The sequence below is a fragment of the Gigantopelta aegis genome, chromosome 3, assembly GCF_016097555.1.
Source record: "Gigantopelta aegis isolate Gae_Host chromosome 3, Gae_host_genome, whole genome shotgun sequence".
NCBI classification, from domain to species: domain Eukaryota; kingdom Metazoa; phylum Mollusca; class Gastropoda; order Neomphalida; family Peltospiridae; genus Gigantopelta; species Gigantopelta aegis.
The window spans coordinates 31,218,097-31,243,987 of record NC_054701.1 but is presented as its reverse complement, the minus strand read 5'-3'; the positions used below and the strand labels follow the sequence as shown (position 1 = coordinate 31,243,987).

At 36.2% G+C, this 25,891-nt stretch overlaps 3 protein-coding genes across 5 annotated transcripts in view; 1 reads left to right on the top strand and 2 right to left on the bottom strand.

Moving 5' to 3' along the window:
* LOC121367885 (beta-ureidopropionase-like) overlaps positions 1-2,164 on the bottom strand; it is a 39,199-nt gene extending 37,035 nt beyond the window's left edge. For both annotated transcript variants that reach the window (XM_041492330.1, XM_041492331.1), the window contains exons 1-2: positions 2,045-2,164; positions 778-949 (exon numbers count right to left, since the gene is read on the bottom strand). In XM_041492330.1, coding sequence (XP_041348264.1) covers positions 778-949; positions 2,045-2,145 — 273 coding nt within the window. In that variant the 5' untranslated portion in view covers positions 2,146-2,164. The remainder of the gene's footprint in view (positions 1-777; positions 950-2,044) is intronic.
* Positions 2,165-2,315: 151 nt separating this feature from the next.
* LOC121389777 (zinc finger SWIM domain-containing protein 7-like) lies at positions 2,316-10,094 on the top strand. Of its 2 annotated transcripts, none has more exons than XM_041521429.1 (7): positions 2,316-2,436; positions 4,877-4,948; positions 5,077-5,098; positions 5,909-6,011; positions 7,534-7,612; positions 8,373-8,440; positions 8,712-10,094. In XM_041521429.1, exons 1-7 carry the CDS (start codon positions 2,409-2,411, stop codon positions 8,814-8,816), a joined length of 477 nt encoding a protein of 158 aa, XP_041377363.1. In that variant the 5' UTR covers positions 2,316-2,408; the 3' UTR covers positions 8,817-10,094. The 2 variants fall into 2 exon arrangements, with proteins under 2 accessions (XP_041377363.1, XP_041377369.1); XM_041521435.1 differs by having other exon boundaries at positions 2,348-2,436; positions 8,373-8,398.
* Positions 10,095-10,999: 905 nt separating this feature from the next.
* Positions 11,000-22,127, bottom strand: LOC121367884. The gene is made up of 5 exons (XM_041492329.1): positions 21,788-22,127; positions 19,008-19,195; positions 18,057-18,237; positions 16,595-16,800; positions 11,000-15,393 (listed from the first exon to the last, which is right to left on the bottom strand). Exons 1-5 carry the CDS (start codon positions 22,089-22,091, stop codon positions 14,281-14,283), a joined length of 1,992 nt encoding a protein of 663 aa, XP_041348263.1. The 5' UTR covers positions 22,092-22,127; the 3' UTR covers positions 11,000-14,280.
* Between the last annotated feature and the right edge of the window lie 3,764 nt (positions 22,128-25,891).

Here is a 25,891-nt window from a genome sequence, read left to right as displayed (position 1 = left end):
TATTTGTTTAACAACAAGTTAGCCCATTTTGATGAGAGAGAGAGAGAGAGAGAGAGAGAGAGAGAGAGAGAGAGAGAGAGAGAGAGAGAGAGAGAGAGAGAGAGAGAGAGAGAGAGAGAGAGAGAGAGAGAGAGAGAGAGAGAGAGAGAGAGAGAGAGAGAGAGGGAGAGAGAGATACTGCCATACATAGACTACTCTTACTGATAGAACAGCAAGGAATCCTTTATATGCATTTTCCCATATACAGAAGTTTTATACTATGATCTTTGTTGTACCAGCGGTGAGGCACTGATTGGGACTAGAAAACAAAATCCACTAAGGAAGATTGATCCTATGACCCATCGCACCTCAGGTGAGCTTGGAGTGATTGACCCATTTACATGTACTGAAATTTTATCATTTACATGTACTGAAATTTGATCAACTCTTTAACATGTTTAGTAATAGCATATTTAAATTAATACAACCTAGGTATAAATGAATATAGCCTACATGTAGTAAACTTTTTGTTTTGTTTAATGACACCACTAGATCACACTGATTTATGAATCATCGGCTACATTTTCCCCATTAGTAGCAAGCGATCTTTTATATGCACCATCCCACACCCTTTGATGTACCAGTCGTCGTGCACTGACTTGAATGAGAAATAGCCCAATGGTCCCACCGACTGGGATCGACCATACATGTAGTAAGTGCATTCTGTGATTTTTCCTCTCATTAAATTCAGCAGAAAAGAAAATTGACTAATTGTAAAACAATTCAATAAAGAAAAACCTGTTTGACAATAGGTGCATCAGTTGGAAGGACGATCTTGTTCTGTATGGCACCAACACGGATGACCCTGGCCGGGCGAGTAGTCTCAGGAAGTGCATCAAAACCATACCCTTGGAGTTCAAAGTCTCTTTCCTCTGACAAGGCTATTGCACTTTTAGGAAGCTCCAATTTTCTGAAACAGGTTAATGAACAAAATATACTGAATAATAGTTGTCACATACTTATCAAAAATTCATAATGGACTAAACTGATTTTTATTAATAAACGAAACACCCACTTTAGACATAAATTAACTTGTTACACAGTAGGACAAAAATTAAAAAGAGAGAGAGAGAGAGAGAGAGAGAGAGAGAGAGAGAGAGAGAGAGAGAGAGAGAGAGAGAGAGAGACAGAGAAAGAGATAGACAGAAGAGAGAGAGAGAGAGAGAGAGAGAGAGAGAGAGAGAGAGAGAGAGAGAGAGAGATATAGTTAGCTAGCTGTCATCTTCGCAAAATATAATTTAACAAAAAGCGCTTTTACACAGCCTACACTTACAGTGTTTCTACCAGAAAGAAACTTTGGCATGAGTTCAACCCATACCCACCTTTCAGTGGTTAAGGTTAGTTTTAGGGTTACTCTTTAGAGCCTTGATATAGAGGGGTACGGGCAAACTCTTTTCGAAAACTTTTAGTATGGTGATATGGAATTGAATGTAACCGAAGTCAACAAAGGGTATGTCCTCCCCTAGAATGAAAATGGGTTAATTTTTGGGTTAGGGTTAAGAAAATCATACAGTAATGATAAAGAGTAATTAATTTTGTAAGAAAATTAACTTTAAATAAAAAATAAAATGTGCAAAAACGTTTGGGTATGGTGCCATACCCGTTTTACCCTCTGGCAGAAGCCCTGACTTATGCACTTATATAGTTATGCACCCCTAAAACACTATAAATTAAAGGATATATTTTTATAATTTTTAGATGGATGATAGCAAGACGTGGGAAAATATACTTAACAATGACTAATCCCACTGCACCGTAACCAGAGGCATTGTTGGTGTTGGGGGGGGGGGGGGGGGGGGGGGGGGGGGGGGGGGAGAAGCTTGAATGCTGGTTAATGTTTTATCTTGCGTATAGATCTATATCGGATTTATTAGAAATTGTTAACATCATCGGCAATGGAAATTGATTTGGTCAAAGGGAACCGTGACATTTGCCTGGTGAAATTCGTTATGCATGCTTATAACAGTTTTCATAAGTTATGTATAATTACACGAATTAAGCATACCTAAGCTCTTTACCATACATCAATCTTTTAGCCTCTGCCAATTCTGCAGGAGGCAGATATTTATCAAGAAGACATTCAATGTTTTCCACTTGTGCTGCCATATTTATTCGTGTCAGTTTATGCAGACACACTTTTTAGTTTATCAATTGGCTTATGCTTCGTAACATTACAATCGGAATACATCGGAACACCAGAAAATAAGAAAATTCAAAGAATCATTTTTCCGAAGGAATACGATATTTACCGAGTTAAAATAACTTCACCACTCGAACGCCTCGGCCGATCTGACGAATGTTACCGAAATAAAATCGCCTCAGCCAATCGAAAAATCAAACTTATGTCTTGATTTGAAGATGGCTTCAAAATGTTAAACTGTTCTAAAGTTTCTGAAGGTGAAACGTCAAATGTTGAAAGAATGTTGTTCTTTAACTTATTTTAGTAGAATGGAATAACTAGTTCTAATTCAAGAATTAACTTTTAAAGATAGAGGATATATCTACATGAATTCAGTTCCAGTATATCCCTTTTAATAAGTTTTCTAAATCAATTAAATCAATATAATTTGACATTATATAGCATAATACATATATAATAATCGACCACGGATCCAAGTAGTTCATCAAGATAAATGTCTCCGGCACGATATTTATTATTGTGATGTTTATTGTTGTGCCGTAATGTTAAAAAATGGACCGTAGATGTTTACCTTGGTGAACTAGGATCCAAGGCAAGGGTTTTAGGGAGTGTACCGTCTCCCCCACCCCATTTTAAAATGCCTGGGAAATCCACTGTTTAGTGTTTAACAGATAAATACATGTATAATTTAAAAATAGTCAAATTAGTGGTCACTGTGGGGTTATTTAATATCTTGGTTAGCTGGATGTTTTTACAGAAGTTTATTATGTAATGCCAGTTACTGTAATTTTGACTTTGTTGGGGGCTCTTTTTCTACATTGCATCTACACTGAGTAGGTTACTATAGCTGCCCTTTTTAAACCTTGCAACCTTCCCTAAAAAAATCATGGATCCACCACTGATCATATACATATGGTCCTGGCCAGTTCAAGAATACAGTGACTGATATTACCAACATTTTAATACACTTAAAGTACAGTTGAGGTCAACTGCAGATGTTTAAACATTGAAGATAAAAATGTCTATTCACAATAGCTCATATTGAAATAATATGTACGCTGATTGAACCAACAGGTTTTGTTATTAAAATAGGGCATTTTTGGATGGTTAATCTCATTAGATGGAAAAGTTACTTGAAATTTAGTACTTAATTAAAATATAAACAAATATCCACCATTTTGGACCCACAGAAAATGCACCAACAGGGAGATGTGTTACATTCCATCAAAGTTATCTCATAATTCTAAACATCTAAATTTTGTGTTGTAGTCAATCAGCAATGGATTAACATTTATATCACAAAACTAGACACTTGTCACAATGACAACACCACTATTTTTCAATAACAAGAGGTGGGCTCCTTAATTTCGGACTTTGCCACTGAATTAAAAAAAAAAAAAATGAGTTCTGTGTTTTGTATAAAGTTATTTCAATGTACTACAACCTTTGACCAGTTGTGGTGCACTGGTTGAAACGAGAAAAAACATTCAGTTGAATGGATCCACCGAGGGTTCGATCCTGTGATATAAGCACCTCAAGCGAGCACTCAAACAACAGAGCTAAATCAAATCCCCGGGAGCACATTTATTCATTGGATGTTAAGCATTGATAATTTTGACATATAGTCTTAGAGAAGAAAATCCTAACCTTCAAATCAATATACCAGTTGTGGGGCACTGTTTGGGATAGGAATAAAACAAACAAAGCATCTTCAGCGAACGAACCGCCGATAATTGGATATAACCCCATATAATTTAGGAAGGATGGGGCAAATGAAACAAATTTACAGGAAATGTTCTTCCAAAGTACACTGACGAAAACACCCACTGCATAGATTTAGTCAACCAAGAATTAACTAGGTCTAAATCAAGGATATTGCAGATAGACTAAGATAATTTTTAGTTGACGATTTATCTACATGTATGTCTAGGCCCATAAGCTAATGTTGAGGGAACCAAAGGTAACTTTATTCTATGGTACATTTTAAACTATATTCTGACACTTGGCCTAGAATGTGAGAGAAAACCAGCTACCACCATTCTGCCAAACAGCAGCAAGGAATCTTTTATATTTTCTATAGATGGAGAAAACACATAGTACAGCTTTTGGAGTAGCCTACCAGTCATAGGGAAATGGCTGTGACTGGTGGAAAAACCTGTTGCATGGTTCAACTGAGAGTGATCAATCGTATAGTCCATCCGTGCCCCCAGCCCTGAAATTTCTATTGCCACAGTCTCAATTATCTGCACTGATTAACAGCTGTTAATCCATTTGATTAAGGGGAGGAATTTAACTCTGTGGATAGAGCATTTCGCTGAAGTGCTTTTGTTGCAGGATTAAACCTCAACAGACCCATTAGGTTTTTTCTGTCCCAACCAAAGCCTCACAACTGGTATATCAAAGGCCATGGTATGTGCTGTCCTATATGTTGGAAAGTGCATATATATATATATATATATATATATATATAAACACCCCTAGCTGCTAATGGGAAAATGTAGCATGTTTCCCCTAAAGACTATTTGTCAAAATTAGCATATATCAAGATTAATCAGATCCACATTAAAACAAATGAGTGATGAGAAACAATACACATGTACATGTATTTGTTTTCTTATGTCTTATAAGATTGTTTCATATGGTTAGTACACTACATGTATATACATGTATGATATACACATAATTCTGTATTTGCAGGCCAACCTGTGACCTCAGTGGGTGATAAGCTAATTCATGAAGCAGAGAATATTTTCAAGGAAAAGGGGCACTGTAAGTTGCTAGAGTGTACATGTAGGTGTAGTAAATTAAATTAAGATATTTTTATAATGCTCATTAAAATAAATAAATCCATTTAAGTACATGCAAAATTATTAATATTAGTATTCCTTGTGTTTCAGTGACAGATGAAATCCTATCTGCGTAAGTATGTACTGACAAGACTGACTGTATTTGTCTAATTTGCAATTATTGCATCTAAAAATTGCCTTGTATGTTTGTCACACTTACTGGCTAGTCTTGACATAAATTCAAAAAGTTTCTGAATATTCTTCAAAATTGAGTTCAGTTCATCTACATGTAGATGACTCTTGGGTAGTATTCTGTCTTATTAGTCCCTTACCTGTCCAACCGAAGGGAAGTACCATAGATTTCATGTCTGTCCTTCTGTCCATCTGTCTGTCTATCTTTCTCATATATAGTTTTCTGCACTTTTGTTAGCAATGCCTCAAGATGTTGAGCTGAAACTTTTTGTAACAGTTTATCATGTAAAGTTATATGGATCAAATTTGACTTTCATGGAGATTTAATCCGTGTTTGACCGAGTTATGGCCCATGAACGTGGAAGATTTGTGGATCTTGGTAGGGAATATGTATTGCTAATTAATAGTGCTGTCTGAATGGTTGTTTTTAAATTATCTAAACTTGTCAATATTCTGGTAATACATAAATTGTGGCAGCCAGGTGCTATGTTTATATACCAATTTCAAAAATATTACAATGGAGACATGAATTTCAAAGTTGATAAATATTTTGCACTTTTTCTCTCCGATTATCACTGATAATCAGACTGAATTGGTTTGTTTTCAAATCTATGCAAAACTAGCTGATTATTGTTTTATGCTAGATTAAATCATTGATTGAGTTATTCATTCAGATGATAGCCATCCTTCTATTCATTCCTCGCACCCATTTATTCATCCATCCCTCCATACAATGTTTTTGTTTTTTTAGTCTTCGGTTTGTATATCAGACTCCGCTATTACCAGCACTGGATTTGACTGACAACAAGGCTGTAACCATGGTTATCTCACCCAGTGGTCGCAAGTTATATCAGGTTGTTTTTCATTTTGTTTCGGTTTGTTCATTTTGCTTGTTACCTTGTTTTTTTTTACTCAAGTACATCCAGTCCATATATGCAACAATTTAATAAATATAATGTAACATTAATTTGCAGACAAAGAAATAAGAGGATAGTTATAGACCACACCTCAGTGTATGGACCCAATGGTTTTTGTTTGTTTGTCGTTCTAGATTTTATCACAGTGTTTCATGACTGGTACATGTATATCAAAGGCCATGGCATGTGTTGTCCTGTCTGTGGGAAAGAACTAGTCTTATAAAAGATCATTTGCTGCCATTTAGGCCAATCTGATTAAAATTAGCTCTACTGGGTCTACCCTGGTAGATCTAACAGCATTGTGTGGACTCCCATGTTCAGGTGACATTTCATCTATAAATAACAATTCAAATATCGACCAATTACACTTCGCTGTTTATAGCGTTATTCGGGAGCATACAAATTCTAAAAATATCGGGCAAGACTATTTATGTAATAGGCGAACTTGTTGGTCTATTTCAACATTAAAAAAACAGGGGGGAAAGTGCAGTAATAAACTCGGGATTGTATACTAGTATAGGTAGTACTATACCAAATAACTTCCGGCTGGGTCAAAGCTCGAGGTGCACCCAACTTTTGATAGAGAAGTGAACACCACAAGTCCTGTGATTGGTTATAAATGTGAGTGTGTTGGTTGTAAAAAATAATAGTTTCATCTGGGTAAAATAAATGTGCAATTTTATTTCATCTAGTACCAATGTGTCAAGTAGCCTTGTGCTTGAAACATGTATGGGGTACCTGTAAAAAAAAGTACTCGAATTTTGTGCGAAACTAGGGTAGTCATAGACGCTACCCGTTATCTCAGAAACGAGCAGCTTGACCCCCATTTTTTTCTGATTCACTTTAAGTGTAAGGGGTGGTAGTATTTATATCCGTGGCGTTTATGTCGGTTGATACGTTGCAGGTAGGAGTTTTAGCCGCATATGTTACTATTGTCGTCTATGGGATTTGATTTGGTAGTATACGCCCTATAAACAGATTTTATGGCTATACTATCACGGGTGTTTTTTCGTCTTGAAACAAATTTTATATAAAATGTTATATTGAAATTAGTTTCCGGCATACTTCGTAATTCACCCGAATTATTTTATATACCCTCAGCATAATCCTGAATGTTTTCAAATTATTTTTAAATCAGTGGCATGATTTTGCAAGTAAGGTTTTGATTGGTTGAATGAAAGGTCAACTGGACATGAGCTCCAACGGGCTGCTGTTAGATCCACATGTAATAGTGGAGCTAATTTTAATTAGATTGCCAGTTAAACCTAGTAGTAGTCAACATATATGTAGAGGAAGCAGGTTTCCAGTCTTATTCTCTAGACCAAGTATGTGTCACAATAATGACCTGGGCCTTCCCTAAAAAACCATGTCACAATATATTGAATAATCTACAATAAATTCACAGTTAAACAGTGTCGGGGTGTCATTAATCAAACATTCCTTTCTTTTCTACGACCAGGTAATGGGCAGTTCTGGTAAACCATATACCTGTTTTCTCAACTCCAGATACTGCTCCTGTCCTGCATACAGATATTCTGGTATGTGTATCAGAGTTTTTTAATTGTCTCATCTTTACCCAGTAAAATTGTGAGATATAGATACCGGTAGTACATTTCTGCTGGTTTTAACTCAACATTAAAATTGTGCGTTTAGCTCCATTTCTCACACAATTTAAGTACTACATTTAGATATAATGAAACTTGGTTTATAGTAACTAAATATTCATCACAATGCGTATGAAACAAATTATTTTAATTAATATTTGAATTGAATTTAAAAAAATTTTTAAACATGCATTGAGATGAACATCTTATAGATGCAATTATCAGTGATCCTGAGTAAGTTTATGTTAAGCTAGGTAAGACATTTAAATCCATGGAATTCTTGTTGCTCATGTTGATGTTGATATCCTTTAGCACTTGAATCACAGTGAAACTCGTAGATGAAAGTTGACTTTGAAATTTTAATACTGGTGGTCAGGTACTGAGATTGAATTGGGGTTAGGGTGGTTGCACAAAGGTCTGAAATGGCAGACCCCATTGAGAATGTATGCAAAGCATCAGCAAAAACCATACCATATGCTTTGAATGAAGAATATGGAAATTTTGGACAAACAGCGAAAAACCAATAAGAAATTATAATGAATTTTTGGATAAATCCAAAAATCTTTCATCTCTGAATGACTTCCTATATTTTTGAAATTATCGAAATATAGCACAATCATTCACATACATGACTGAGTGTACATTTTACTGCAGGACAAATCACTTTGTTTGTTTTTTTTGTTTTATATTTCAGTCCTGCTGAAAGAAGATCACATTTTGGTAAATAATGGATCACCTACGTGTATACATATTATATACCTGGTACTGAAATTCTAAGCTGGAAAAAAAATCAGACTGCATTTCACCATTTCAGTCCTAATAGATATCTGGAAATATATTTGTTTAATAATTCATTTCCACTGTTTCCAATCGGTATGTTTTATACAATTTACTGACTTAAAATGGGTAATTATTATCTTAAAAGATATATTTCCAGAACAATAATTTTATGTTTTTGTATTAAAATATTTTATTTTGAGAACTTAAAATAGATGTTTTCCTCCTTCAGATCTGTTGATTCTTGTGTTTTCAGTGTAAGCATGTGCTGGCGTTACGACTATCAGATGCAATGGGACTAACCAGGACCACTAATATCAGTGATAAGGAGCTGACCAACATGATAGTTCAGATGGACTGAATTGACACAGATAGCTTACAGGATATCATCAGCTCAGTTCTGCTTGCATATGTTATGAAATGACATTGATCTACATACACTTACATGTAGGTCATGTGCAGTTAGTCTGTCTATACAAGTAAAATACATCAAGTGAACTAATGGTGATAAACCAGTAAGAAATCTCAATACTTTTGTTAAATGTTGATAATTGATACACAGTGGACATGTCATTGATCTCAAGGCCGATAGGTACGGGTTTATATCCCATTCAAAACAGTGGGATGCTGTTAAGGAACGAGTAAATATACCACTAGGCTAAATGGAGAGGAGTATGTAGTTGTACCAAATGCTTGAGTGCAGTAATAGATCTTTACCCTGAATGTAAGTGGGATGTTGTTAAGGAAAGTACTAGTTCAACCGAGAGTGAATACACCACTACGTTCAATTGGAGAGGAGTATTTAGTTTTACCAAATGTGTGGGTGCAGTAATGGATCTTTACGCTGAATTTATTACCACAGGGGAAGATTGCTAACTGGCAGCATAGCAGACCTCACCATTTAAGGGGAGCTATCTAGTATCACTGTGGTTTCCAGTTTCCTTCAGAGCGATTCAAGGATAAAATTAATTTGTAGTTGCACTTTACATTTTTTTTTTTTTTTTTAAATAGTACTAACAAGGATTAAATATTAATGCTCAGTCTTATCTTAAATAGATTCCCATAATCTAAGTTATGGGAGCAATTAATAACTTCCCTCAATTTTTTTTATGGCGAGGTTTGTGGCAGGCATTGCAGGTTCCACATATCCTGGTTTGTAATGAGTAACCTTGCCAACTTTAGTCACTGGATTTAAAGCTGGCAGATACTAGGTTCACGTCTCACTGGACTCCACTGAGAGAGTTTGAATGGCTCAATGGGAAGGTCGAAGGCCACTATATCAAGTTATCTCTCACAAACAATTAACCCATCGTCATGGACAACCAGTAAAGTATGTGTTGTGTACAGTATTGTAAATCGGATGGTCGGGGTGACAAATCAAGTTAAAATAACTTCACCATTGTCATCTGATCACTATTATTGTAGATCAATGTTGGTTATGTGCTAATAAATATTTTTCAGATTTGTATGTGGAAGGTCTTTGTGTACATAGTGGTTATTGGTAGAACTGGTGATTACAACAAAGTACATGTTCATGTTTTGAGTAGCAATATTGTGTGTAATGTGCGAGAGGATAATCCGAGATGGTATGATAAAAAATATCACAGCGGCCAGTGTCATAATAAAGTAATGAACCGTTCTCCTCCATCTCCATGTTTGTGTTCTATATGTAAGACTATTCCAACTTCACTGAATGAATGTTGAGCAACTTTTTGGCATAGACAAAGAATTGTCTAGATTATACCCTGAAAACAATTACTACCCATGTCCTTCAGATGCTCTTACGAAATGACTTTGTGGTGGGACACCAATGCTAAATTCTAAGTGTACATTTAAGTTGGTGTTTTGTTTAGCGACACCACTAAAGCATATGGTTTATAATCATCAGCTATACTAGTCTGTTGAAAAACACATTTTTCTATTAGCAGCAAGGGATCTTTTATATGCACTTGCCCAGACAGGACAGCAAGTACAATGGCCTTCGACAGTCATAGGATACAGATAGGAATGGGAAAAAATACAATCGGAGAATGAGTCCACCAAAGGGCTTAATCCTACGACCAAACAACCTCAGCAGTGCTCCATTATCGACAGCTACATGTAAACCCTGCTCCTCACATATGTTACATATACTGTGAACAGAAAGATGAAAAACATTTCTGAACTTACTTAAAATTGTTCAGCCAGTGCACGACTGGTATATCGAAGGCCATGGTATGTGCTCTCCTGTCTGTAGTATAGTGCATATAAAAGATCCCTTGCTATCAATGGAAATATGTAGCAGGTTTCCTCTCTAAGACTCAAAATTACCAAATGTTTGACATCCAATAGCCGATCATAAATAAATCAATATGATCTAATGATGTTAAACAAAACAAACCAACAAACCTTTTTGTCTTATTACCCAAGTCCATGTGGAAATACGTTTCTGAATAAATTGATACATAACATAAAGAAATTACAAATTTAATACAATATTTAGTTGTTTGGTGATAAAAATGACAATGCAGCTTTAAGAACTTCTTAAACAAACAAAAACACAGAAACATTTTGTACTATTTTACTTGAGAATATAAACCATATTTACAATCAATTCCTGTTAGTTTTGCAAACTGACGTACAGATGTAAAGGTAGTATGACCAACATGCATTAAAAATAGTGACCCCAGATTTCCAGAATGCCATGATTAATGTTGTGCATGCTGTAACACCAGACCTCAGTCCGTCCTTGTACAGAGAAATATAGATAAATAGAGAATAAATAGTACAACATACAGTACATAATATAAATTATGGTTAAATTGCCTGTTTTCTGAAAACAGAAACGAAAGATATTTATCTTCTTACTGCAACTTGGGCCAAGGACATCATAAAAAAATAATACAAAGGAAATCATTGTACTATACATGTATTCAAATGGAATACATGACGTTCCATTTAATTTCCTGAAACTTAAATCCTCCCCCCAACCCAGCCCATAGTAAAAACAAATCCTATTATTTCATCAGTTTTGGGTTTTGTCACTGGATGGATTCACAAAATTTAACGACCAACACTATAATAACCCTTTTTTAACAAACCAACTATCTCATTAGTCTGACTATTATGCCAGGAAATTAAACGGTAAACCAACCCACAGCTATATATACAATGGAACCTGTATAAACCAGATTCTTGTTAAAACTGCCCATTTTTCCCATCAATTAATCTACTTTCACTGAACCATTAAAAATTACTAGTGATGAAAACTGGTTGCAATTTGATCACTGATTATAATCAGTTTGCAGTAACCGACCAACGTTTGATTGTACAATTAGTTAGGATTATATGAACTTGGGAAAGATTTTAATTATTAGAACCATGCATCTAGTCTTGTTCAAACCAGGCTCGACTTTTATATTTTACATTTACTACCTACCAGTACTTGATATGTTTCCTTTATTGCTGCTCCACCTCATAAACTGTATGCCAAGTACAGTTAACATTTTTTGTAACAATTGATTAAAGATCTTTTTACAATCAATCGCCATGCCATGAGAGACCAAGCAATCAATTTTCAATTATAATTAATCTTTGGCAGGTTCCACTGTATATATATATATAAAATGCAAACCTTTAATAGTACTCTTGTATTAACACTACAATGTTTTTTTTTTATATATAGGAACTACTCTTTACAACTTGTACAAATTCAGTCTCTATGCAACGTTCTATAACAACAAGGAAGTAAACACTACAACTAAAAAGAAATATCTACTGCTTGATAGCACTACTTGAAACTCCTACAATGTCAATAATAATCACCTCGAGTTCATAATCTATCTGTTTTTGGGAATGGGTTTTAAATAATAAATTGTAAAACCCAACACTACATGTATCCGCACTTGCGATAAATTGTACATCATTACATATATTGCACCCTTAACAATTTTCTCACATTTTAAATACATGTATAATTCTGTCATTGCAGGCATCAGTTCTGTTACATTTATTACACACATATCCAGAACAGAATGAAGTAGTAGAAACCTCAGTGAGATATCAACTTTTACTAGTTACCAGAGCAGTCAGACTTGAGTAATATGATGACACTATATTATAAAGATTAAAACTCCCGTGTGTTAATTGCATACAAATGTTAATCTAAAAATTAATTTAAAATAGCTTTCTTACATTAAAAGTAAAAACCAAGTAAATAAAACAGCTGTGGGCAGTACTACAAACGACTTGTGATATTTGGCTATTAGTATCATCTGTGTTACGTAAAGATAGGATAAAACATGCTGCCACTCAAGAGGTGATCTCAATGTGATCAATTATGAAGATTCCATGATGAACTGACATGTTTAGATTTGTCCAAATTCTCAATGCACCAACTGTGTAGACACAAACAGGTTTAAAAATATTCCTTATATTATTGCACAATAGTGTGTGATACGTACTATGAAAATATAAAATGAACGTAAAAATATCTGATATAGCAGACTATTCACGAACATTAAGTGTTCATGCAAATCCATTTTGAATGAAGTGCTTTTCATGGCAACTTAATGGAATCAGCTAGCTTTGCTTTAAATACCAGTAAGTAACATACAACAGTCTGCTCAAAATCCTGCAATTTGATGGATAATGTGGCATACCTATAGGACTTTACAAATGGCTTTCATAATTCAATTTTAACAAAACACAGATCTGCTTCAATTCATATGTAATACAGGCACATGAAATGTTACAGGACTACTGGTTAAGATGAAAATGGTCTATTCTTATTATGGAGATGAAAATTTCATTAGACATATAAACAAAACAAATCGGAAAAACTTTGCAGGGTCATGGAAAAAAAAAGTGGGTTACTTTAAGCCTTTCATCAAATGTTAAAGAACAAGGACATGAACAGGTATCAATAAAATCCATTTAAATTATGCATTATTATGAAATAAAATTGTTCAATGGCTCATAAAAAACATTTTAAAGCCACATACATGTACACATGTAGGCTACATTTTGGTCGTCAATACACTTACATCTTAATACGGGCTTACGGAAAAGCAACTGTATCAAGTATGACACTGCAAGCAGCATAATATTTAAACAGTAAACTGTTCAATTAGCCAACAATGTCGTCAGTGCTTCTGCCAGAAAGAAATTTTTGGGTTTGGCGCTATGGAATTGAATGCAACTACTCAACGGGGGTATGGGGGGCCTCTCCCAGAATAAAAATGGGTTATGTTTAGGGTTAAGGTTAAAAAAATCATACAATAATGATAATTTTGTAAAAAAAACAAAAAACATCTGCCAAAAACTTTGTGTATGGCCCCATACCCGTTTCACCCTCTGGCAGAAACCCTGGTTGTATTTGTAAGAATTACAGCAAGTGCCTTAAAAAGGCGAGCTCTACACTCTCACTCCTCCCACCCAAAATAAAATATATATGTATACTGTACGTTGTATTCAACTTTCGCCTGTTTTTTTCATCATACATGCAAATTCATACAATCTTTTTGTTCAAAATGGTGAAATGAACAGATTAAAATTCTAAAAAATATACAGACTTGCACTACTATTCGATTTCTCTTAGCAGATGTAAATACACTAACATGGAAATGATCAAATGACACACTCAAAGCCTTAGTCACAGCGGTATTTCATATTAGGGTGTACAAATTATTACAAGGTTTTGTTAAAAATCTAAAAATAAGTTAAATTTTTATCCATATTTAACAACGATGTCAACAAAATATACAGGTATATTTTAAAATAGATTTTTATGTTCCGACAGCAATAACTTGGAATATTTGTTAAAAATCCTCCTAGACTGTCTATCATCATCCATCACATTTGCGTAATCTCTTCGATACAGGTCCATTGAGGACATCATCAGCCGACTTGCGTTTTAAACGGGTCAGTCTGGAGTTGTTCCTCCTGCGGACGAACACACTGTTCTCCAGGGACATGGCCCTCCTAGCGGCACCTTTCACCCGGTGGAGTGTCTTGCATGTTTTCTTGGCATACCCAGACGACATGTCCGAGCGTAAGTGGTGGCCATTAGTCTTGTACAAGCTGGAATTGTTTGTATCTTTGCCTCCCTGCGACATCACAACCGAATCCTTCTTGCAGTGGACGTTCTTGTTCTTTTTGTGAAAAACACCACACTTTAGGTTGAGCACCTTTTCCAGCGAAAGAAATGGTTTTGTCGACTTGAAAATGTGTCCAAAATTATCGCTGATGCCCTTCCGAGCAGACTGATTTTTCTTGTTGTTGACATGTGCGTTGTCTCTCGTTGTTTGTAAAATTCCTGAGCATAGGTTGTTCTGTGACTTTTGATTCGAGGTAGAATTCCCATCCTTTGTCGAAAAGCCATTCTCTTCAGACTTTACATCTAACTTTAAAGCATTGAACTTTGAAAAACCGACCACGTCTTGCAGACTTGCAGTGCTGGAAGTAAAAGAAGAGGAAGATACCAAAGGCGATAACCCTTGAGACGGAGCACTCCCAGCTTGTACGCTGTTATCGAGCTGCGACCGAGTGAGTGCTTTACTATGTTCACTTGGAATATCCTTCACATTACTACTCTGGACATCAGTCAACTTGGATGGGGCATCGACTGCAGTAGACTGTTTTAGTTTATCACAATCAGTTTGCATGGTAGAAATCACAGGGATGGCAGGTTTGTCACCGTTAGTGTCAATTTTCAAGCCAGAACTACAACCCACAGGCAAACTTGTACTACTCATCAAAATGGATGCACCGATCTGTTTTTTCATGCAGGCTTCCTCACGTTTCTTCTTCAGCAGTGTCAGCTTGCTGGGACCGAGGGGATCAATGTAGACTACAATAGCACTAGTGTTATCAGCCTTCATGAGCCGGGACTGCCACTTGTTGAGAGCGCGAGTCACTAGGCGTTCAGCAGGGTTGATCCAATAGCTCAGAGAAGCAGACTGGAGAGAAGACAAAGAAACTATAAGAATGCAATCTGTTACATATAACAAGTCAAATAATTTTCAGGATTTTACAGATAAATATAACATGCATGTATCTTTGTTAAGTCCAAGTCCATTGTTTACATGTACCCATGATAAGTCAACTGTGCTCAGTCTTCATTATGAGCAAAATCAAGGCGAGCTGAAGATCACTCTCCTTAAATGATGTCAGGTGAGCAATCACATAAACTACAGCAACCTTAAACCAGGGCTCACCTTGTACATTGCCAGATTACTTGATTACTAATTTTTATAGTTTGGCTACAATATCTAGTCTTTGGTTAATAATATATTCCTTAAATGAACCACATTTTAATAATTTTCAAGGAAATATTCTACACACCTAAAAATTGGCTAAACCAGTAACTTTATAAGAAATAAAAACTAAATTAAAACCCCAACATTATCCCTTCAACGGATAACAATAATTTTTTATCCAGCGGCAAACACTGCCATTAGTTCCTGTCCTTTTGCAATTCATATTAGACCAACGTTCCTGCATGTTTCCTGTTCCAACGACTGGTATATGCTATCCTATCTGAGGGATAGTGCATATAAAAGATACCTTGAAGTGATAGAAGTAAGCAGAATGTTTTACTACATGTAGTCCACCGGACACGTACATTTAGAAATCTACTTGTCCACCAATATTTCCACTTGTCCAAATAAATGGTTTCTTTTATTCAAATATCAGGATGATGTTTGTGATTGCTAAAAATAAAACTGCACTGAACATTTTTACTTGTCCACTGGACAACCACTGAGGCACATTTTTCTTGTCCGAATAGATTTTCACATTTCGGGACAAACGGACAAGTGCTTATTTTGAACACTGCCTTGCTACCAATGGGAAATGTGTTGGGTTTTCTCTAAGACTATATGTCAGAATTACCAAATGTTTGACATCCAATAGCCAATGATTAATAAATCAATGTGCTCTAGTGGTGTCGCTAAACAAAACTAACTTTTTTTACTTTTGTAAGGGCGAGACGAGACAATAAGTAAATACAGAGATCATTTATGGTAATATCATGTCTTATTCTTAAGGACAACAAATGTGAAACTATGAAAGCCACAATGAATCAGTCTGGTATCTGGCTTTGCAAAACGATCCTACATGGTATATTACAGTAACAAGCCAAATGCATGCAAGTCTTACCAAATCATGGATGATGCGTTCTTCGAAGTGCCGTTCCAAGTTCATCACCAAGGTTACTGACTCTTCTGGCGACACCATGTTCCACAGTCCATCCGATGCAAAGATTAAACATTTGTGTTTATTTGCATCCAGTCGATGAACCGACACATCTGGTTCAGGGGAGACAACAAACTTCTCATTGTAGTAATCATAGCTCCACAGATCACCTATGTGAACACAAACAAAAAACACCCCACAAATTAGACAAATGTTAAAAAATATATCAGTGTTGTTTGCTATTATCAAACTAATAATATAAAAAACCCAGTAACATGAAAATAAAATACTAACCAACTAGACGATTGCCATATTATATTGGAAAGGAAAGAACGGGTAAATACCAGTTTATTTTGATATTTGCTGCAGACAGAAGAAACCCACTGCTGCCACTACACCTATTCCACTACTATGTGTACACATACGTAAGTACTACTGATAAGCCCTCTACACTGCGACCGATATGGTCGCATATTGACTAAAACCTTTCATACTATTTACATAAAAATAATAGTAGGCATCATCTGGCTTCTAGATGGAAAAGTTAACGGGTGACGAATAAGTAGCAAAGAATATTTAATATGCACTTTTCTACACAGGACACATACCAGGTCTTTAATATATGGAATTATTGAAATGTTTGAAGTGTACATATAACAGATAATTTGGCAATGGTTTCTGTTCACCCAGAGTTACCTCTGCTGATGGCAAATTCTGCTACATCATACTATAGGAACACATGGCTTCTAGATTATGGTAGCCCACTCCCATGGCTAGTGATATTCAATGTTGGACTAGCAAATAACTACTATTGCCATGCCCGACAGCTAGTGAATTTGTTTTTGTCAAATATTGCAGTTAAGTCTATTATGTAAAAATTAATATCCCCCCCCCCCCCCCCCCCCATGCTTGTGTTTTTAAGCTCGATCTCCCTCTTTAGGTGACATATCTGATTATTACTATAATTATATTAACTAAAAGTAAAGTAGGGCTAGTGAATTTTTAATCATGGTTAGTAAATGTTTTAAATCACCGATCCCATGGCTAGTGGATTTTATATAAAAATTCTAGAAGCACTGGGAACATGTACTTGGAACACTGTCAAACTATTATCTACAGTTACTGTAAGCACAGATATTATATAAAGTGTTACTATTGCTAGACAGCATGTGTCTATAGTTGGAAGACATTGTCCGCTACCCAAAACAAAACCATCTCAACAGCAAATTAGTTGATAAGAACATACACATTTCTCTAATTCAGTTGACAGTTAACTCAACAATTGTTTACTTGAGTAAGAAACTACTTAACCCAACTCCTGGTACGTGCCAGATTATACTGATTAGATGTCATTTGGAACTTTTGTGTTCTGCTTGACACGTGTTAGAATGTATATCATATAGATGTCAAACAATGATTACCATACCCAATGATCTGGCAACTGCCAAAAATGGAATCTCATCAATGTGTGTGCTTCGCCGGATTGGTCCCTTGTGATTAAGCGTGGGTCTCCGCCAAACCACCCGCTGCACTCCTGATTTGCACATCACCGCTCCGCCACTTTCCTCAATACGAGACTTTTCTTCAGGACTCTCAGGTTTGTGATCCTGTGATGTAAAAAAGAAGGGATAAAACACTAAGCATGCCATGTCAAAAGGACTGACGACTTATTCTTCCAGTTAATTCCAACATTAAATTATTCTGTCAGTTACTAATTTGTTCGTGAAAATGTTTCCTGAATGTACCTTAAGCCAGATGCAGATTAGAATATTCAGATTTACATGTACCTGTATGGAAACCAGAGTTCAACAAGAATAAAAACAACCAATTTTAATGCAGTCTCAGTGATCATACTGCAAGTACTTTTGATTTACAAATTTTCAAATATGTAGAGCATTTTCTCGAAAATTATTAAATGTGGTTAATTTTAGGACTATATTATCAGCCAGTGACTAAATTTATATAAAAATTAGCAATTAGCTAATTCGGTAACAGACAGGACGAGTCCTGGCAATCCATATTTAAGGTGCGCGATAATGTTTGTGCTCCTAAGTGCACCTTACTTTTATCTCAGAAGTCTTTATTATAAAATATTGTAACAGCACGTCTCCCACTAGCTGTTGAACAGAAGCTGCTATAAGCCCACCCGGCCCTGGTATTTGAGTATCATTAGACAATGTTTGTTCAATGTGTACTATATATATTCAAAACTTATTTTTGTCAATATGTCAAATATTATGTGCAAGCTTCACTCAAGATTTTTCCTATGGAATGCAAATTACCCGCCTGGAGTTTATGAGGAGAGTGATTTATCACTCACCTGATATTTTCAAATGTATAGGACTGTACATATGCATGTATACATGTACACACTTACCTTTGTTAAACACTTGGCACTTGCATGTATTGCAGGATAATTACTACTTTGATTTGCCTCATTACAACCAAGAACAATTCCTGAATCCCCAACATGACCGATGTATATCTTTGAATTCTTGATAATGGCAATGCTGGCTGTGGTTCCTGATGTGTTTGGCAAACCCTTTACAGTTTTTGGCCATCTTTCTGTAAATATAAAATAAAGAAAGGGGTTGAATTTTAAATATCTTAGGGCATGGGAACTGTTGCCTTCGGTTTAATAACAAATTTCGGCAAGTTGCAGCCCATGGGCATCAAGGGATTCAAGGCAAGTATTTTATTTTCGATCTTTATGAATAATAATAACCATGTAGTGAAAATAATGTTATTTTTTCGCTTCTGTCATCTTGATTTATCAAAAATGTGCATGCAGCGGTGCAGAAAGTACTTGCCTGCTCACCAAATTCTGACAGAAAAGTAAAAAAATGTGGTGATCTTTTAAAAAAAAATTATTTTGCACTGAATCTGCAACTCAGCATCAGTCATATTAAAATTCCACACCATTCAAACAAACTGTTCAGAATAATGACAACATATACAATACATGTACTGCATCGACAATTGACAACTTCGGAGTTCCGATCTGCACAATCGCATTAATATGTAAACAGCAGTGTTCGAGATTAAAAATTTTGGGCAGTATCCCAGTTGGATACTAACATTTCAAATTCTGGTATCCCACCTGATAATTTAGTATCCCACTTAAATGAAATTCATAAATAACATCTAACAAACATGGACGACACTGTTACTTAACTTCACTAGTAAATGAGGACTTTCACTGTTTCAGCGAAAAATAAAAATGAAGGATTAAAAAAACCCAAAAAACATTATATCGTATCCCGGTGGGATACTGGATTATTGAAGTCTGGTATCCAAAATTAAATTCTGGTATCCTGGGGATATTGGGATAATGTTAACTCTCGAACACTGAATAGAGCCGGTTAAAGGTCAATACTTCCCTAAAAATGGCTTGTTTACGTTGAAAGTATGTTGCCGGTGTGTTTTGAATATATTATTCTGTTAAGTACTTGTCACTTGAATTTTATAAATCTATAAAAAAATTATGTAATTTAACAAATTGTCATACATCAGAATATTTTATTTGTTTTTGATTTGTCAGATTCAAGGTGTGGGGCTTGATTTTGTTTGCCATGTGATGATGATCATTTACCAAGTTTCCTTAATAATATATAATTTTATAGGCTGGGGAGTCACTAATGGAAATTCTAGCAGGATAATAAATTTTAGTTGGTTCTGGTCCGGCTAGCTAGTGAAATATTTTTCATGTCTACACCCCTGTGTATGGTCATATTAACTGTGTTAAATGTACACAGAGGTCTTAATATATGCATTAGCATGTTGGCTAATCCCAAACCACTATTTGATTTGCAGAAATAATTATTGTTTTAGTCAAGGGTATCAAAAAAGGGGCACCAAGGCAACTTTTAACCACGTTTTTTCTTGGACAAAAAGGATATAGGATCTGGGGGTTCGACAATTTACCCAATACTACCCAATACCACTACTGACTATTATATCATCATGCAAGAACCCCTAAACCTGGATATTAGTTACACGTGTTGTTTGTGGCAAATTGTAAGTCAACATACTGGAGTCTGCGGTGTATACAATTCCCCGCAAACAACACGTGTAACTAATATCCAGGTTTTGGGGTTCTTGCGTGATGATATAATAGTTAGTAGTGGTATTGGGTAAGTACTGGGTAAGTACTGGGTAAATTGTCGCACTGCGATCTGGTATATGCAGTTTTCTGGATGTACCCACCTACTTTGTAATGTACTTCATTTTGTATTTGTGGCTTCTTTTTTTTGACATTCAGATTAAAATTGAATTGTCATTTAAAAGTGTTAGTGTGCTTGAAAATTTTAGGCAGATGGCACCATTCAATTTACTCCCTAAACAAATCCTGATGACCACATAATCATGATAATGAATGTATAATGTGTCTAAAAATTTCTCAGTTTTCTGAATGTAATTGTAAATCCAGTCACCATAGGGCAACTACAGTCTACAGTAATAAAGTTATTTTTTAAAACATATTAGAAAACCTATTTTTATTGCAACAGATATATATCTATGTATTTTATTGTATTTATAATTATTACTGTTTGGTTATAAATAATGACAGTAACGAATACACAAGATCTATTTATAGTATTTCAATTGGCTGACAACAAATTGCAAGTTCAAACATGTATATGACCTTCACCCCCCAGGGCTTCGCGGACTAAATAATGGCGGACATTCCCCGAAACCCATTAAAATACAATTGTTTTATTTTATTAGTCAATTCAGAAATAATATTGTTATTAATGAATGAATTCTATGGCTTAATACAGTCCTAACCAACAACAAATGTAGGCCCAATGCATGTTATGTAAAGTGAAATATTGAAAAGGTCATTGCGAACATCGCCACACTGGCTGTATGATGTATCAAGACGGCCGAATGGGCCCAGCTGAAAATAGAAAACGCGCGCGATTTGTTGTTTGAAAAAATCCGGGAACTGCCACTTAATAATTAGATTTTGTTAACTATGATACTTCGTATTTGTCAGTGCAAGCATAAGGGTTTAAAAAGTAACTGGGTGAAAATGGCTAATAAGTTATTTCGTCTCGTTTTGTACAGAAAACACTGCACTGGCAACTATGAAATGCATGTTAATACGCGATACACAGTGACTTGACCTTTTTACGTAACTGTCAGTTATCTTACCCAGCTCCTTCCACATTGCATAATGTGTGTCCAGAAATCCATATTTTATCGCATACATGACATCTTCGTCGTCGTCGCTCCAAAAGCAATCATATTTTGTTATTTCATCCAGTAAATTTTCTCGTGCAAATTTGGAGGCCTCGGCTCCGCCATGTCCATCGAATATGCCAAAGTATGCGAATTCATATTCCTTTCCGCCGCATTTAATGAATTGCGACGAATGGGTATCTTCCATATACCTTCTTCCTCCTTGATCACAACTTACAGACACTCGGAGATTCACTCCTATCTTGTGGCTTGTCATTTTTGTTGAAAGCAGAAGTCACCCAAACATTTTACAACGGCGGAAATACTACTTTGTATTGATTGGCCAATAATAAATATGACCGAGGTCGTGGTTATTTATAGTTCGGTGGTTTACGTCTACATGTAGCGGTCACCCGTTATGGTTGACTCGCATTATATCAAAGAGATAATTGTTCGTTTGTTTTGTTTAACGACACCATTGGAGCACATTGATTAATAAATTATCGGCTACTGGATGTCAAACACTTGGTAATTCTGATAGGTAGACATCAGAGAAAACCTGCTACATTTTTCCTAATGCAGCAAGGGATCTTTTATATGCACTATCCTACAGACAGGATAGCACATACCACGGCCTTTAATATACCAGTCGTGGTGCACTGGCTGGAACGAGAAATAGCCCAGTGGGCCAACCGACGGGAATCGATCCTAAACCGACCGCGCATCATGCGAGCGCTTTACCACTGGGCTATGTCCCGCCCCTCAAAGAGGAAGGAAGGAAATGTTTTATTTAACAACGCACTCAACACATTTTATTTACGGTTATATGGCGTCTGACATATGGTTAAGGACCACACTCAGATATTGAGAGAGGAAACCCGCTGTCGCCAATTGATGGGCTACTCTTTTCGATTAGCAGCAAGGGATCTTTTATACATATGCACCATCCCACATGCAGGATGCACGACGTTCGTTACACCGTTTGTGGAGCACTGGCAGGAACGAGAAATAGCCCAATGGGCCCACCGACGGAAATCGATCCTAGATCGATCGCGCATCAGGCGAGCGCTGTACCACTGAGCAACGCCCCCCCCCCCCCCCCCCAATATATTTATTATTTGTTTATTTGGTTGTTTCTCTTTTATGTGTCACTATGTACATACCATTTTTTGTGAATAAATAATGAATTATGTTAACTTTATTTTTAAGGAAAATAGTTGTTTTGTTTTCCTTTTTTTTTTCTTCTTTTTTTTTGTGTGTGTATTTTGTGTGTATTTATTTACTTTTCTATTTCTAGCTCCAGCCAGTGCACCACGACTGGTATATCAAAGGCCGTGGTATGTGTTATCCTGTCTGTGGGATGCAGGGTTCAAACTTAACGACGGTACTGACGGCAATTGCCGTCGCTGAGATATAAATTGCCGTAGGTAGAGAATGAATGAATGAATGAATGTTTAACGACACCCCAGCACGAAAAATACATCGGCTATTGGGTGTCAAACTATGGTAAAAGCACAACAAATTTGATAATCAACATCAATATAAAAATTCGAGATTTAAATAAAAACAGTGTAAAGAACTGTGCAAAAATACAAATATCACAGATAGATACTGAATTTTACTTAAAATTTCAATTTGTGCTGCATTGGCCATTCTCAAAGAAAATGTTACACCCCTGCACCACGGTGAGGTTACAGCACGCGCAGGGGCCGTAGGTAGAGAGCATTACCGGTGGCACTTTTGTCCTGTCGGTAAAACTCCTCAACAATGGCAAAATATATACACCTGGTGTAAATAATCTGCCAATAATTAACATTTTCACATTTGAAATATGTCTACATACAGCAACATAACCTTTCAGTCATTTTATTTTCTGCAAATGTCACTTTTAAAAAAAATGCCACAGACAGGCTCAAAATTGCCGTCGGTGGGCTGTTTCACTCAGGGCAATTCTTTTAAAAATTGTCGTGGGAGACAAATATTTAAGTTCGAGCCCTGGGATGGTGCATATAAAAGATCCCTTGCTGCTAATCGAAAAGAGTAGCCCATGAACTGGCAACAGCGGATTTCCTCTCACAATATCTGTGTGGTTCTTAACCATATGTCTGACGCCATATAACTGTAAATAAAATGTGTTGAGTGCGTCGTTAAATAAAACATTTCCTTCTCTCAATATCTGTGTGGTCCGACGCCATATAACCGTAAATAAAATGAGCTGAGTGCGTCGTTAAAGAAAACATTTCCTTCTCTCAATATCTGTGTGGTCCGACGCCATATAACCGTAAATAAAATGAGCTGAGTGCGTCGTTAAATAAAACATTTCCTTCTCTCAATATCTGTGTGGTCCGACGCCATATAACCGTAAATAAAATGAGCTGAGTGCGTCGTTAAAGAAAACATTTCCTTCTCTCAATATCTGTGTGGTCCGACGCCATATAACCGTAAATAAAATTAGCTGAGTGCGTCGTTAAATAAAACATTTCCTTCTCTCAATATCTGTGTGGTCCGACGCCATATAACCGTAAATAAAATGAGCTGAGTGCGTCGTTAAAGAAAACATTTCCTTCTCTCAATATCTGTGTGGTCCGACGCCATATAACCGTAAATAAAATGAGCTGAGTGCGTCGTTAAAGAAAACATTTCCTTCTCTCAATATCTGTGTGGTCCGACGCCATATAACCGTAAATAAAATGAGCTGAGTGCGTCGTTAAAGAAAACATTTCCTTCTCTCAATATCTGTGTGGTCCGACGCCATATAACCGTAAATAAAATGAGCTGAGTGCGTCGTTAAAGAAAACATTTCCTTCTCTCAATATCTGTGTGGTCCGACGCCATATAACCGTAAATAAAATGAGCTGAGTGCGTCGTTAAATAAAACATTTCCTTCTCTCAATATCTGTGTGGTCCGACGCCATATAACCGTAAATAAAATGAGCTGAGTGCGTCGTTAAATAAAACATTTCCTTCTCTCAATATCTGTGTGGTCCGACGCCATATAACCGTAAATAAAATGAGCTGAGTGCGTCGTTAAAGAAAACATTTCCTTCTCTCAATATCTGTGTGGTCCGACGCCATATAACCGTAAATAAAATTAGCTGAGTGCGTCGTTAAAGAAAACATTTCCTTCTCTCAATATCTGTGTGGTCCGACGCCATATAACCGTAAATAAAATGAGCTGAGTGCGTCGTTAAATAAAACATTTCCTTCTCTCAATATCTGTGTGGTCCGACGCCATATAACCGTAAATAAAATGAGCTGAGTGCGTCGTTAAAGAAAACATTTCCTTCTCTCAATATCTGTGTGGTCCGACGCCATATAACCGTAAATAAAATGAGCTGAGTGCGTCGTTAAATAAACCATTTCCTTCTCTCAATATCTGTGTGGTCCGACGCCATATAACCGTAAATAAAATGAGCTGAGTGCGTCGTTAAATAAAACATTTCCTTCTCTCAATATCTGTGTGGTCCGACGCCATATAACCGTAAATAAAATGAGCTGAGTGCGTCGTTAAAGAAAACATTTCCTTCTCTCAATATCTGTGTGGTCCGACGCCATATAACCGTAAATAAAATGAGCTGAGTGCGTCGTTAAAGAAAACATTTCCTTCTCTCAATATCTGTGTGGTCCGACGCCATATAACCGTAAATAAAATGAGCTGAGTGCGTCGTTAAAGAAAACATTTCCTTCTCTCAATATCTGTGTGGTCCGACGCCATATAACCGTAAATAAAATGAGCTGAGTGCGTCGTTAAAGAAAACATTTCCTTCTCTCAATATCTGTGTGGTCCGACGCCATATAACCGTAAATAAAATGAGCTGAGTGCGTCGTTAAAGAAAACATTTCCTTCTCTCAATATCTGTGTGGTCCGACGCCATATAACCGTAAATAAAATGAGCTGAGTGCGTCGTTAAATAAAACATTTCCTTCTCTCAATATCTGTGTGGTCCGACGCCATATAACCGTAAATAAAATGAGCTGAGTGCGTCGTTAAATAAAACATTTCCTTCTCTCAATATCTGTGTGGTCCGACGCCATATAACCGTAAATAAAATGAGCTGAGTGCGTCGTTAAATAAAA

Coding starts and splice junctions, on each gene's coding strand:
- LOC121389777 (XM_041521429.1), top strand. CDS start 2,409: ATGTTAAACTGTTCTAAAGTTTCTGAAG. Junction 2,437..4,876: donor CTGTTCTAAAGTTTCTGAAG/GTGAAACGTCAA, acceptor CTGTATTTGCAG/GCCAACCTGTGACCTCAGTG. Junction 5,099..5,908: donor ACAGATGAAATCCTATCTGC/GTAAGTATGTAC, acceptor TTGTTTTTTTAG/TCTTCGGTTTGTATATCAGA.
- LOC121367884 (XM_041492329.1), bottom strand. CDS start 22,091: ATGACAAGCCACAAGATAGGAGTGAATCTCCGAGTGTCTGTAAGTTGT. Junction 19,196..21,787: donor TGCAATGTGGAAGGAGCTGG/GTAAGATAACTG, acceptor TTATATTTACAG/AAAGATGGCCAAAAACTGTA. Junction 16,801..18,056: donor GGCAGTTGCCAGATCATTGG/GTATGGTAATCA, acceptor GTGTTCACATAG/GTGATCTGTGGAGCTATGAT.